Raw genomic sequence first — 15053 nt, 5'->3', positions numbered from 1 at the left:
TGTTTGATTTTTGAAAAGTTAAACTGTCAAGGTTTATCAAATGTTTATTGTTTTCATTCTTTAAGGTTTCGGGAAAAAGATTGCCTCTAAATTCATTCGGTAATAGCATGCCATAATATTAAATTAATTTTAGTTTTAGTTTTGGAGTTTTCGATTTTATTATAATTTTGAGCGAAGATTGCGCTTGAAAGTTTCAGCAAAATGTGGTTTTTATCTACTTATTATTTCATCATTTTTGGATTTGTCTGCAATGGTTATTACAAAAGGCATTTGGGTCTCAAAATACTAACAATAAATTAATCAAATCAAATAAAACCCAATTAAATATACATATTTAACAAAGAGCAATAGGTACGTGGTTTCTTTTATTTATAAAAATATCGTATATGCTTTCGCATCTTTCAGGGTTCCTACTCTATCAACATTAATCTTAACATTTCAACAAACAAATTGCATTGCGTGGGAGGGGGACACTGTGTGTGCTCGTGTGGCGGGGTTCTGGCTATCTAGCATTGGGGTGGGTGGGATGAGCAGTTTGCTTGATCCTCTCTCTATGCCCTTTTGAATTCCGTTGAGCTCCTCTGCTCCTCTCATGAGGGGAGGACTGGGGAGAGGGAACGTATAATAGTTCATTTGTAGATATTTGCACTATACTCTTACTTCCTTTCGTTTCAGTAAAATTCGAATCAAAAATTGTAAGTTAACAACCCGTACCCGTACCCTTACCCGTACCAGTTCTGTTCTTTCTGCTCAATCGTTACTCAAATTTCAATTACTTATGCTACAGTTATAGGTAGTTATAGGTATTATTTAGTATGAAAAGGTCAATAAAGGTATATTGGCTGTTCGAGATTTGCTGAATATATGTATGTATGAATATAAAGTTCATTTTCGCTCAGTTTCGGATATATGTACGTACTATGAATGCAACTATGAATATAAGGTATATAATTATCAGTTGTTTTTCCATTTCCTACAAATATACAAAGTTCGTGTTTTACTCTCTCGCTGTCTATCGCTGTCTGGCACGCGCTCACAAATCTATAAAATCAATTTGTTTTCGCATGTGTACAATGGTTTATTGTATGCTCGTGTGGGGACAGCAGACAGGGAGGCACTAATTTGAAACAGAAGCGGCGGCCTCAACAACGGGGAAACAATCTATAACTAATTAAAGCGTGTGTTTACAGGTAGGGCTAACTAAATAGAATAGTTCGTATGCACTAGATGCAGGTGATGCATCTGCCCTGCTGGTGATGCTCCTTCGCTCCACAACAAAAGGTGGCTGCGATTCGTAGGCTACGGGACTAGATCTTAGAGACACGCACAGGGCTACATATGGGTCGTATAAAAATATATTTAGCTTTTCACTGCACTATTTTGTATCACTAAGGGGGTGAAGGTGTAGGGGGGAGGGGAGTTTGTCCAGACTATCGCCTAAACGCAGGTTGAGGAAGCATGGGAGACGCTCGCCGCTGCAGCTGCAGCCGCTGCCGATGACGACGCCGCTGTGGCTGCCTCAAGATTGAAATCCTTGCTGCGGCAGCACATCTCACAGATGCGCTTCGTGTCTGGGTTGAGGAACGTGCAGAAGCGACAGCTCCACTCATTCGGGCTCGTCACAATCAGTTGCGTCGACACTGGCGGAGGCTGCTTTGGCCCAGCTCCGGTGCGATTTCTCGATCCTGTGCCTCTATTGTCTATTGTGGCCGTTTTCAAGGCGGACTTCACTTTCTTCAAGCCAGTGCTGCTTCTGTTCGGCACCAACGTGGGCGCTGGCGCCTGCACAATCTTGGCCTCCCTTCGGATGGCCCCAGTCTTCTTCTCCAGTGTCCGTGCCTTCCCCCCACTTGTCTCCGTAGTGGCTGCACTAAAACGTGTTCCCTTCCCACCTCCAGCCTCCACAGCAGCTGCACTAGCTGCACGTGTTGCCGTCTGCGTCTTGGCTGTGTCGCGTCGCGTACTTTTTTCAGCAGGATTTGCGCTGTCATTGGATATGTTCAACGAGTCCAAATCCAAGCTTTGCACTAGCAAATCCTCACGATCCCCCAAGTCTTTGGAGTAGCCAGAGCGCTCCAGGTTCTTAAATACATAGTTCCAGGACTCAAAGCTGCCGACACCCTCCTGCACCTTGGGCATCAGGGGCGGGGATGCGCTGCTCAGCGTTACGAAATCATCCAAACTCGCCGTCTCGTAGCCCGCTGTCATGTCCGTAACAGTGGTGGGTATATCAGGATCGTTAACTGCTGCTCTCCTGTGGTATGCATCCGCGGGCGCCGTCCGACTAGCCCGCTCCTTCAATTCCTTGTGCATTTTGCGATTATTGTCCATCGGATCCTGTAGCCAGAAAAAAGTCAATATTTGCACTAGCTAAGGAGAATGTGAACCAGCTTTGGCACTTACCTGCATCAGGTCGCGATCGGCTTGTCGCGAGTCGCAGCCAGACTCTGCCATCGCCCGCGTCCGACTGCTCTTGGGCACAGGCCGAGCATAGACATACCTGTCTTGAGCAGTGGGTGGCGGCGGCTGCGAGTGTGGCAGCGTCGTGGGCAGGTCGTAGCCCCCATACGACGTCGGCTCAGGGGGTGGCGCGTATATTACAGTATTGCCACGCAGGTAGCCCCCATGGCTCCGTTGCTCGTACAGCCGCGGATGGTAGTCATGGGCACCATAGTCGTGCTGCATCAGATTGGCACGTTCGTCGAAATCGATCAGATGATGATCTGGCGGATACGTGCTCTGTCTGTGCTGCATGGCTGCCAAGGCGGCGACGGCAGCCCCCGAGGGTGGGGCCTGACCCTGACGCCTGTGATAGTCACAGCTGTGTATCGGCCCAGAGGCCAAGACGCCCGTCTTCTCAATGGTCGCGTACATATTGTGCTCTGAATTCGTAAAGACATCGGCGGGCGTGGCATACTGGGCATTCAGTTGGTTGGAGATGTTGTAGGGAAGGGGATAACGATTGCCAGGAGCATTGTAGCCACCGGCGACTGCCGCATAGGAGGCACTGCTGCCCATACTCAGTCCGTCCAGACAATCGTAGGGTGCCTCGTAGAGATGGGGGTGCTGATGTATGGCCTGGCACTGCTGATCGAAGGAGTGTCGATGTGGGAGTACATTGTGAGGCTCCTGGTAGTGATCAAGGCTACGCGAGTGGGTCATCAGCCCTCCTCCAGCCGTTTGGTGGAGCTGAGGCTGCTGCTGCGGTTGTGCGGGATATGGCGGTAAGTATTTCCCCGACAATGAGTCGTGGCTGAGATTTGGGGAAACCACATTGGGATGAATGGCGCAGCTGTTTGAGCTAGCGGGAAGCACCAGGTTGTTGCCATGCAAAGCGCAGGGGCTCGCACTCACACTGCCATCCGCTACCCTGCTCTTCGGGGGCTGGGTGGCAATTGTCGCCACATTGCTGTATGTGTTGTCTGACATTTTCTCCTTGCGCAGTCGCTTCTCATTCAGGTGGAAGACAATCTCCTTGATCGAATGCGTGGTGCCTCCAATGTGGCGCTCTCGATATTGAAAAATCTCCTTCCAGCTGCATGGGAATCCCTCTGCATGGACGCCTGCATGGATGTGCTTCATGATCTGACACTCTACGTAGGCGGCCATGGCATCACGCGATACATTTGTCACCTGATCGGGGCAGATGGGGCCCTCCAGGACAAATGTATCGTCCGATATGCGCCTATAGCCCATGGCCAGAAAGAGCTGGTCAGCGTCCAGCAGACGAGACAGTACGTCATGCTGATAGCATCCAGAATAGGTCTGAAAGCAGAAGGTAGGGGAGGCCGTTTGATCAACAATCGAATGGGTGAAGAATGGGCCACAAGCCAACCTTGAGGGTTCGGTACTCCTTCCGCCAGGGTTTGGTAAACAAGTTGTTGGCATACTGGCTGATAGTCTCGAATCCCACGATGGCATTTTGCGCCGTGAAGTCGGTCAGCTCTCGCACTGATTTGCGCAGGATGTGCCCTGTCTCTGGCAGAAAGAACTTGCGATCGTGCGGCACCACGCAAAGGAACTCCTTGAGGCAGCCTGCAAATAAAAAACAATTAATTAGTTTTGTTCCAGCATTCCAGCAGAACTTATACAAACCCTCTAGCTTCTTGCGCTCCTCGAGCTTTTGAATGCTCTCCTCCGTCTCGAGGAACGACCAGTGACGCTGAAGTATCTCCTGCCACAAGTCGGGCAGAATGTCGCGGGGCACAAAATCCGACATGCTGCTTTAAGGACTCTCATTCAGCGCGCCTTACGGTCCTGCAACAAGGCCACAAAAGCGATACAAGGTTACAGCAAGTCTCGAGATGCCTTGGAATCTTACTTGCTATTGATTTCACAAGGATAATGTCGATGGCTGGATGGCTGTGGATGTGTGGATGAGCCTGCAGGCAGGGCAAAGCAATTACCCAACAATGATTGTCCCCTCCCGGCTGCACGTGCCACCCAACATGCATCAGCTAGTACCATACACCGCCTGCCCAACGCCCAACGCCCACCGCCCAACTGTCTATCTCGCACAAAACATGCACTAACTAAACAATGCATGTTTTAGCCTCAAGTGGAGTAACAATAACTGGGCTGATAACAGCAAACAATGGACATGTGCGGGCTCGTCATCGATAGTGCCGTGCCAATAGCTTGGAGCTCGGCAGGTCTTTGTTTCCCGAGTAAAACAGTTGGCGTTGGCAACAAGGAGGAGCACCCACTCAACCCAGACTTCTCACCTATGATTAGAGTTTCAACAAAAGACTGCCGCAATGCAATGAATCATTCAAAAGGCAGGTGATTGGATAACAGAATGATTGGATTAGGGGGGATCATCATCGTCAGGTCTGGCTGTTACGAGTACTCGTTTTCAATGAACCATTATTGTTTTAGGCAGGAAACACTAACGGATAAAGGAGATTTCCCCTGATCGGAAATTATTGCTTCTACGAGGGAGGAGCTTTCCGCAAAACTCTCTTTGGAAATTGAATATCAATTGAGAGTGAAATTCCAAGAGGTAAAAGTTCTTCCTGCTTCTCGCACAACAATGCGAAATCGTACAAATGTTCAACAGAAGCCCCACGATACACGATGCGAGCCACACACAAACATACACACGCATTATCGCTCTATACACACACAAACACACACACACACTCACATTTATAATTATTTTGATATCGGCTGGCTATCGTAAAATAAGCCAAAGATCGTACATTGGCCTTTAGGCAGTAGCAACAACAACTCTGCGAAAAGAGAGCGAGAGAGAGAGAGAACCGTTGGAGTAACCTTGAGAAGTGACTCATTTCACGGTTTGGTGTGCAATCAAAATGCAAACCAGAACACCGAAGCAAAGGGTGAAGAGAAAGAGGAGGATAAGTAAGTAAGTAAGCGAAAACAGAAAATGCGATATAGGTAGAGAAGAGAGAGGAGAAACTAGTCACGGCATGAACGGTGACCGAGTGCGTGGGAGGGAGATGGAGACAGAGCGGAAAACACTGATAACGGTTGATTGAAAACAAAACACACTCCGCGCCACTTGAATAGCACTCCTGCAATAACAGTATATTAGACATTAGATAATTAATTCAAAGAATTTAGTGTTTCTTTGCTTTTCTCCATTTGCTCTCGTTTTATAGCTGATCTCAATGATCTTGGACTACGACCAGTAGAAAGAGAATATCAATGTTTCAACAAATTAGAAGTGCGAGTTTATATAATAGTTGCAGTTTAACAAAAACCAAAACATTTGTGATACCAAATGACATTGGCTAAAATGTTCTTTTGTTTCATTGCGTTGCTTATGTTGTACATGCATATATGTATGTATGCATAATGTACTACTATTTAAGTGGCGCAGAGCGTATATGTACATTTAAGTGTACCTCTAGAAGTATTTGCACCAACGACAGTCATAACTAAAATAACACATTTGATAGGATTGGGTGCAAATATTTAGGTGGGGCTTATGGAATGTTGGAAAAACAAGAGGGAGGATGTTCTTCGTAGACGTACATACATATGTACATATGTAACTTTAAGCAAGAGTGGTACGTTTTATTCCCTTAAATGACTCCTCATCGGACAGGGAATGAGCTTTGACGTTGCACAGGTAGTTCTTGCGGTACGGGGGTACCTGTGATGCTAAAAGCAAAGTTAAGCCAATAAATCATGTTACAGCTGCTGTGTAGTGGAGTGGGGCTCTGCCTTTTGCTCTGCACTCAACGGTTTTCTTAATTGGATGCAAACTATTTTCAGTGGCGCATAAGCTTATTAGCGAGAGCGAGAGCTCAGCAATTCTCTTAAATGCAGCCCGCCCGTCAGTCAGGTTTCGGGCTCCAGCTTCCTGTTGCCAGGGACAACGAGGTAGGAAGGACTTCTAGAGGCTGCTATGCCTGGACGGTAGGAGTCCAGGGTAAACCCTGGCTGCACCGAAGCTAATTTAAATGCAGAAAAAGATGTCAATGCTGGTGAAATTCGTGTCCTCTAATTGTCAAAATCAACGAGTCATTGAATGGACTTTTAATGAAAAAATGTTTGCCGTAGGTAAATATTCCAATTCCCTGTCTAGCGAGAGAATCCACTTTGAAATTACATTTTATTTAATTTCAAATGGAAAGAGAATCAGAATCAGAAACGGAAACAGAAGTAGAGAAACAGAGAATCCAAACTAGAATAATATAAAACCAGAGGTGGGGCCGGGGGAAGGGAATAAGTACAGCACTCAGTTGTGAACTAACAGATAAATGAGGAATTTAAATCAATAAGTGCAATACGAGTATGCCAGAACAGCAAAATAGCAGCAGAAATAAATTGGAAACTTCGCAGAAACTAAGATGCCAGCCTGCAGCTGAGAACATGCCTGGGCATGGGCTAGGAGTGTCGATGGATTTCTCATGCAAATTGGGCCAATTGTTCGGAATCCGTTTAGACATGATGGAGCTTCGCTCGTTCTATGCGCTGGTTTTCCCTTAATTTTCCGGATTGGCAGCAGCATGCAGGGAATTTTATAGAATTCCATCCAGTTGCCTGCATTGCGATTGAGATGAATTGTAATTGAATTTTCAATACATCCTCGTAGAGATGTCAGTTGGATGTCATAAAGCGGTTGACACACATGGTGATGGGCATGTAAAACCGTCAGAATAGCCTGGCTATGATGGCCACGAGAGGCGACATCGCCTCGGTTATGGGCAAACAACACCAGAAGCAGGCGGCGCGCAGGCGGCAGTGTGGAAGCGAGCCAACAAGCCTTTGAATTTGGCCGAAAATTTGCCCAAAATCATGTGTTGACAAAATGACAATGGACACAATATGGTCGGGATTGGAAGCTTTTATTGACTTAGGCTGCGGCCCGATGCTGATGGCGAATGTTTGCATTGCTGGTCTGGTCTATTAAATGAAATATTGATTAGCCATTTCAGGTTAACAGAGGATTGGCGATGCAATAAGATGGTGGTAGTCAGTCGTCAAGAGGGCCAGACTTGGCACGATGTTAGCCAGGTCTATAGATTATATGCCTGTGTACGGTGCTCGTACATGTGTGTGTGTGTGTGTGTGACCGGCAAGCGTCAGGCAGGGTGTTCCAATTCTTATTTTCTACAATGCGGCACTAAATTTAGCAAAATAAAAGCTCACCCGGCCTGTGAATACTTTCTGCTGGTACCATCTGCTCATCCCGACTAGCAATCTATTTCCTGCAATTGCAATCTGCCTCTGCTGGCAACCGGATTCCCATTTCCCTTCCAACCCAATGTAACCCCAATTTGGAGGGGGAATGACAGGGAAAGAGAAAATTACTTACGGAAATTCCCAGTGGTACGTTGTATTTATGAATTTTCATTTCTGCATTGTCCCTGCATTGGCAAAACCTTCTTAGACAGAAGCGTGCTGGAAGAGTCCACACCAGGTTCACCTTGCCCCGTGCTGTTGCCAAAATCTGTAGTCGTGTGGGTGGGTGGGTTTTATTTTTAGCACACCCGAAGGCAACAAGCAACACACGATAAGGCAGTTTTAGCTTCCGCAATTGAGGGACTGGGGCTGGGGGCTGCTGTTGTCGTTATTGGCGCTTCAGCGGCAGCAGCTGCTGCGACTGCTACTATTATTAACAAATACTATGGCGCTGTTATGCTCTTCTTCTTTGTTTGCGTTGACAAATCTTTGCTGCGCTTTCACAATCCAATCTGCTCTTACAACAAACTTGTTGCTGTCCTCTTCGCTAGCAACAGGAAATGGAGTCACACACAATTTTCTAAATTTGGGAATTACTTAGTGAATAAACATTTCTCGAACACGTTACTACGTTAATTGTAAATTAAATAAAAATTAAATCCGAACGGAACCGTGCTGGCTGCGAGAACCAGTGTGACCGCGGATATTCCTATACTGTGTAACCCTCAGAAATATACAGTCTCATTTTAAAAATATACCGTAAATATACTGACGAATTCAAGTTGTATTATAGATATTCCTCGCTTTTGATGTTCCGTCGAATATTACTAGCTACATAGAATGCGCAGCCCGGCTCACATAATTTTATCCGATTAATAAATCAATTTTCTACTTGACTGGCTTGTTTTTAATACTTGAATTGTTTTCGTTCAACGGCGATTGCTTTGATTGTTTTTGCCTCAATAAAGCCTCGTATATCGTTAGAAATCTAACTTAGCCCAGTTAACCCTCCTCCATTTAAACAGTTCAACGATTTGAGGTAAATGGCGTCAAATATTACTGATTGTAAATTCTTCTTGTAGACCCACGCCAACTTTCCTCTGAACCTAAACAAAACCACAATATCACTCATCTGAACTACGCTAAAATGATTTAATTTTCATAATTTTCGGTGGAATTTTAAAATCGTTCTCAGTCAAGGATTGGAATCATATTCCTCGATTTATATATTTGGTGGAATATTACTAAGGAACCAATTTTCTACATGACTGGTTTATTTGAAATTGAATCGTTATGGAACCATGGTTATGAGATATTGGTTCTTTATTAACTTCTGACTCATACACTGGCTCTTCTGAACTGAACTGTATTTACTTTACCACAAAAAAAATAAGGGAAACCCCCTGTTTTGAACAAACGAAATCGCAGCAAAAGTATGCATTTTTCACGATTTTCATTGGCCGTTTCAAAACCGTTTCAGTTACCAAAAACCGTTTCTGTTAATGTGTTAATATTTTGAATACTAGTCCGCTCATACAAATTGAATGCTGCCAACGGTAAAAAACGGAAGTATGTACATATTTGGAAACTCATTGTAGCTACCAATTCAGAGAAAACAAAAAGAGGCGAATGCACCATGGGGATGGAATAGTGCCTCTTAAAGTGCTTCTCTGCAGGAGGTTTTCTACTGCACTTAAACGAAGTTGTTTGCAACAAAGCCAGACTTTTTAGGCAGTCGATTTTTTTTGTGTACGCCGTGTTTTGATTTGGTTACATAGTGTAATCTGATGACTTGAAACAGCAGGATTTTCTCTGAGTATCCATTTCCGCAGCTTAGCTTAAGTTTTTCGCCTGTTTAAATAAAGGGGGTTTAGGTGGGTTATACGGTATATATACGGTATATTTCTGAGGGTCAGACGCTAGCCTTCACATTAAAAACATGGAAATTGATTTGGGTTTTGCCGAGAAACGCGACAATAATGGTTGGTTGACTAACCGCTACTTCCCCAGCAAATTGGGTGGACTACCGGCCTGGCTGGAGCTGGAGGCACTCCCTCCGACGGAACAGCTGCAGTGTCAGAAGTGCAAGGCGCCAAAAGTTTTCTTGGCCCAACTTTATGCCCCCCACGAGGATGATTTCAACTTTCATCGGTCGATTTATATTTTCGTGTGCCGGAACGCAGACTGCCAGCAGGATCATAGTGCAGAGTAAGTGCTTTAAACTGTGTGTTTTGTGGCTATCCTGCGACTCATGTTTGTGGTTTGTCCAGAAATTTCACAGTGCTGAGGTCTCAGCTGGCACTGAAAAACAAATTCTTCTCGGAACAGGCGGCGGAAGACGATGGGGAACCTTTGGTAAGCTATAGAACGAAGGGTTTTTGGAATTAATTGTAGACGTGTATACTTCTTCCAGCCCCCCATACCATGCCTGAAAAAAGTATGTGCAGCCTGCGGCTGTTATGCTCCGCATGCCTGCAGCCGCTGTAAAACCATCTATTATTGTTCCGCTGCTCATCAGCGGGCACATTGGTCCGACCACAAGGCTAACTGCGGGTCATCGAACGCAGTGCCGCACAAGCCGCTTAGCGCGATAGAATTTGAAGAATTTGAGATTGTGATAGAGAGCAATCCCACAAGGCCGGTTGAAGAAGATCACAAAGATGACGACGCCCGTTTGGCAGAGTTTGAAGCGCTACAGGCCAGTGGCAACACCGGCGACCTGAGCAACGTCTCCGAGGCGGAGATGGACAAGTACTTTGGAAATACAGCTGGCTCGGATGACAAGACGTTTCGTCAATTTAAGAAGCAAATCGCCGACGAGCCCGAGCAGATTGTGCGCTACAAGCGCGGCGGGGAGCCCCTTTGGATAACAAACACAGCCGCAACTGTGGCGGATCAGCTGAAATCGCTGCCCAACTGCAGCCAATGCGGTGGGATTCGTCAATTCGAGTTCCAGATCATGCCGCAGACCTTGGTGCTGCTCAAAGAAGAGTTTCTGGACTGGGGCGTACTGGCGGTCTACACTTGTGCCAAGAGCTGCCCCATTGAGGGATATGTGGAAGAGCACATGGTCAAGCAGGACGTTGTGTCGCAAGAGCAACATTGATAATAAACTCCATACGTACATTTAATTTAGTTGGTTATGGTTAGTGGAGGTGGCACACATTTAAAATCTTGGCGATCAGATTATTTCAACTTTATAATGGGGAAATAGCTATGCTTTGAAAAATCAAACTCTGGCTGGCGCTTCACATCCTTCTGATGGCCACGGGCCAGCACATTCATCACGACAAAGTTGGTTCGAGCGATTTGAAGAAGGTCCAGCACCTGTAACAGATCGGATTTGAGCTGTGAGCGAGACGTTTGTGGCAGAGATTCTGTAATTGTAAACTCACTTCCTGGTCAGGGTTCTGTATGTTTTCCAAAATATTTCGGGCCTGGTCGAAATGCTTGGCTGCAACAGCGTACAGGTCCTCGACGCTAGAAAGCATCATAGGATCGCGGATGCTCTTAAACTCCTGATAGCTGACAGGCGGAGGACTGGTTAGTGCGCCAAAGGGACGGAATCGTCGATTGTATCGAACCTCCTCGTTGTCAAAAGTGGGCATTGGCAGACGCACGCGTCCATCTTTGGTAAGGGCGGCCATAGCCTTGTACATGCCGCCACAGAGACTAAGCAGGGCGTGATAGAAGACTATCTCGCAGCGGTACGGACGCTGTAGTTTCTTGTTCTTCCTGGGCTTGGCCGCCTTGCGGTTCTTGGAGACGGTGCCACCATTCGCTTGAATCTTGCTCAGGTGCTCAGCGTATTCCTCCTGAGCGAGAAGAATATTTTCCGTGCGTGTCAGCGCCGAAACGAGGAAGCCCACCAGAAACTCGTAAGGATACCAGTAGATGTAGAGGAACTCGTGCACAGCATACAGCTCCAGCTCGAAGCCGGACATTAGATAGATCAGCATGGCACGGAAGCAGTTGTACAAGACCCACGTGGAAAAGTGGGTGCTGTGCTTGAGTGCAGTGGCGTGCAGCTCGTTTCCCTCCATGGCCCGCTCGATGGCCAGTTGGTTCATAAATGAGTCCAACCTGGCCGCATCCACCTGTATGGCGTCGAAATTCTCAATCAATCGACCCAGCTTGTCCCGCTGCCTTGCGCGATTGAAGCCACAGATGCGTATAAACATTGTGAAGGTGTTCAGGCTGATGCAGTAGCGAAAGAAATTCTCCAGCTGCTGCTGCACCTTGGGATCAGCGGACACCGAATTCTTGGGACTGAGCACTGGCGGGGAGTTGAAGGCCTGCACCGAGTGCCGCAGAAACAGTTTCATCGGCATTCTACCATGCACCAGACGCAGGTTTGCGGTGAATAAACTCTGCAGAACGCTCCTCGAAAGGATGCACTGCCCCGACTTTTTACTGTACTCGATAAAGAAGTTCTGCAAGTGGACGAAATTAAATGTAGCAATTTCCAAACAGTCCAAACGTTAGCCTTACCAGCGCTGAGAAGTAATCCTTATTCCGCGTCACTTTGCAGGCGTATTTGAAACGCGAGATCATCTCCTCCAGAAACTGAAAGCTGGCTGGTCGGTCTCTGATCTTAATGCTGCGAGGAAATGAGGGCGGCTGAGTGCGATCATGAATGCGGGTCGAGAAGCCGATGGGATTTGGGGCCTCAGCTGGAGAGTACAATTAATTGGTTAGACACGACTTAAAAAGCAATCGCTGCCATCTGACTTACAGCCCTCAACGGGCTGGGTGCCCCGATCAATGGTTTTGCGCAGAAGCGGCAACAGTTCAGAAGCCACGTTTAGATTTTTGTAAATCTCGCTTATTGTATCTTCTGCGGTGTCATTGGCTGCCATCTGCTCCACCTGGTAGATGACCTGGAACAGGTGCCGCATGAAGCGGAGTCGATGCACCACGGACATCAGATCTTCCGGCGATGTCAGCTGCTTGCATTTGCGCACCAGCTCGTCCTCTACCTCCTTCAGATAACCAAAAATATTGCCGGGATGAGCCTTCTCCGCGGCCAACAGTGCAGAATTTCCGTACAGCTGGAAATCCTCTTCCTCGTTCACACCTGCTATGATGATGATGCTCTTGATGACCACAATGAGATTACGCACTGCAGTGCAGAAGACGCGCAGCGCCTTGTCCTTGATTTTAGAGGGAGCGTGCAGATAGAGACAGGTGAACAGCACCTGATCCATGGAATTCCCCTCCAGCCAGGACACAACGCAGGAGAATAGAGCATCAAAGATCCCAATCAGTTCGGTGGGCGTAAGGTTGTCCAGCTTAATAACGCCCGTCTGGAATGGGTGCAAATGAAAGGATGACCTAGGCATGAGACTGACTATCTTCTCCATTCTTACCGAGATGGCTACCTCAAAGGAGGGCGGAGGCAAATCCAACTTATCGAAGCCCATGCCCACATCCATCTTTGGATCCATTATTTCAATCGCAGACATGGCTTCGAAGAGACCAAACATCATGTCCTGCGCCAGTTCTCCGGGTTTCAGTTCTTTACAGGCAGCAAGAAACTCGTCGCTTACATCAATCCATCCATGCAGTGGATACTGTGTTATGTCTTCTGCGGTACTGCCACTCCGCATTGTGCGCTGCACTTCGGGATCCATAAAGCCGCATTCGCTCACGCTCCACTCATCCCGGTCCGAGGAGCTGTTGGCCCTAGTGGCGGCGGCCGCAGCTGCAGCGGCAGTTGCAGCGGCTGCCTGGAAGTCGGCCGGCTCCGCAACGCCACAGAGAGGACTGGAAGGAACATAATTGCACATATGTGTGTAAGTAGATATTTATAGAACAGTCCGCACCGCTGGCTTACCTTCCGTTCATTTTGTCAATCTTGCTGTGTCTTCTTAGAGCTATCACGACTTATCGTCGTTCTTTGAATTTATGTTGATTGTATGAAGGTGGATATATATTGCCAGATATTGCCAAGTTAAAGAATAGTAGATGTTGGGAGCACTTGTTTACATCATTAGTTTGTACGCGAAAATATGTGTATCATGTGTTGATAAATCTTTGCAACGCCTTCTTGTACAGTGAGTCCATGGAGTCCATACAATTTTCTACATTTGTGAATTAGTGAATAAACATTTCTGGAACACGTTACTACGTAAATTGTAAATTAAATAAAAATTAAATCCGTGCTGGCCACCAATAAAGAAATATACCGTCCGACCCCCAGAAATATACTGTCTCATTTGAAAAATATACCGGAAATATACTGACGAATTCAAGTTATATTTTACATATTACGCAAATTTTGATATTCCGTCGAATATTAATAGCTATATAGAACATTTAGCCATGCCCACATAATTTTAACCGATTAATTAATCTATTTTCTACTTAACTGGTTTATTCTAAATACTTGCTTTTATTGGATCTTATCTAAAAAAAGGTTTTAGCGAAATAGGTCAAAACAACAAAAACGAAAGAGAATAGTCGTTCATATTGCTCAATTTAGAGATTCCGTTGAATAATTCTGGCTAACTAAAACCTTAAGTTTTGCCCACGTAATTTAAGGCTATTGATTAATCAATTTTCTACAAGATTGGCTAGTTTTTAGTCATTGCTCTTATTATATTTTGACGAAAACAAGGCTTAACAAAAATAGTTCAACAAAAAAAACAGTTGCTAGTATTTGAAGACATGATGCGTGTATACATATGTACAAATGCCTTTGTATACCCTATTTCGTTAATTTAATATGAAGATCCTGTTTTTCAAACTGTTTTTAAAACGTAATTAATAAAGAAATTTTCTCAAATTGCTATGTTTTACACATATTCATGCATATGATTATTGTCTTTTATTTACGTTTACATATATCCTTATACCTATCCTTATACCTTATATCGTTAAAATAGGTTTAAAACAGGGACTAAACTGTTTTTGCATTAATTGCAGTTTGGGATGACAAACATAAAAAAAATCACAAACAATAAAAATCAGAAATAATAAATGTTCAATAAAAATCAAAAATAATAATTTTTCAATGTAAATCAAGAATAATAATTCTAATAATAATTATTCAATAAAAACCAAGAATAATGATTATAATAATAATTATTCAATAAAAATCAAGAATAACAATTATAATAACAGTTATTCAATAAAAATCAAGAATAACAATTATAATAATAGTTATTGAATAAAAATCAAGAATAACAATTATAATAATAGTTATTCAATAAAAATCAAGAATAATAATAATAATAATAATTATTCAATAAAAATCAAGAATAATAATTATAATAATAATTATTCAATCAAAATCAAAAACAATTTTGTAATTTTTTAAGTTTTATTAAGGTAAGAAGATAAAACGTAATTAATAAGGACCTTTTCTGAAATTGATATGCTTTAGACATATTCAT

At 44.8% G+C, this 15053-nt stretch overlaps 3 protein-coding genes across 3 annotated transcripts; 1 reads left to right on the top strand and 2 right to left on the bottom strand.

The window, feature by feature from the left end:
- Positions 1 to 59: 59 nt before the first annotated feature.
- Positions 60 to 8367, bottom strand: LOC108158896 (protein tamozhennic). The gene is made up of 5 exons (XM_017291682.2): positions 7790 to 8367; positions 4096 to 4257; positions 3836 to 4035; positions 2404 to 3765; positions 60 to 2337 (listed from the first exon to the last, which is right to left on the bottom strand). Exons 2-5 carry the CDS (start codon positions 4217 to 4219, stop codon positions 1438 to 1440), a joined length of 2586 nt encoding a protein of 861 aa, XP_017147171.1. The 5' UTR covers positions 4220 to 4257; positions 7790 to 8367; the 3' UTR covers positions 60 to 1437.
- A 1182-nt stretch (positions 8368 to 9549) lies between these two features.
- Positions 9550 to 10787, top strand: LOC108160169 (programmed cell death protein 2). The gene is made up of 3 exons (XM_017293990.2): positions 9550 to 9864; positions 9927 to 10011; positions 10070 to 10787. Exons 1-3 carry the CDS (start codon positions 9596 to 9598, stop codon positions 10760 to 10762), a joined length of 1047 nt encoding a protein of 348 aa, XP_017149479.2. The 5' UTR covers positions 9550 to 9595; the 3' UTR covers positions 10763 to 10787.
- LOC117188044 (N-alpha-acetyltransferase 35, NatC auxiliary subunit homolog) lies at positions 10766 to 13846 on the bottom strand. Its single transcript, XM_033391246.1, has 6 exons — positions 13493 to 13846; positions 13026 to 13422; positions 12392 to 12962; positions 12148 to 12329; positions 11052 to 12089; positions 10766 to 10983 (listed from the first exon to the last, which is right to left on the bottom strand). Exons 1-6 carry the CDS (start codon positions 13501 to 13503, stop codon positions 10843 to 10845), a joined length of 2340 nt encoding a protein of 779 aa, XP_033247137.1. The 5' UTR covers positions 13504 to 13846; the 3' UTR covers positions 10766 to 10842.
- Between the last annotated feature and the right edge of the window lie 1207 nt (positions 13847 to 15053).

The sequence above is a fragment of the Drosophila miranda genome, chromosome 3, assembly GCF_003369915.1.
Source record: "Drosophila miranda strain MSH22 chromosome 3, D.miranda_PacBio2.1, whole genome shotgun sequence".
NCBI classification, from domain to species: Eukaryota; Metazoa; Arthropoda; class Insecta; order Diptera; family Drosophilidae; genus Drosophila; species Drosophila miranda.
This window is presented reverse-complemented; position numbering and strand designations above follow the sequence as displayed.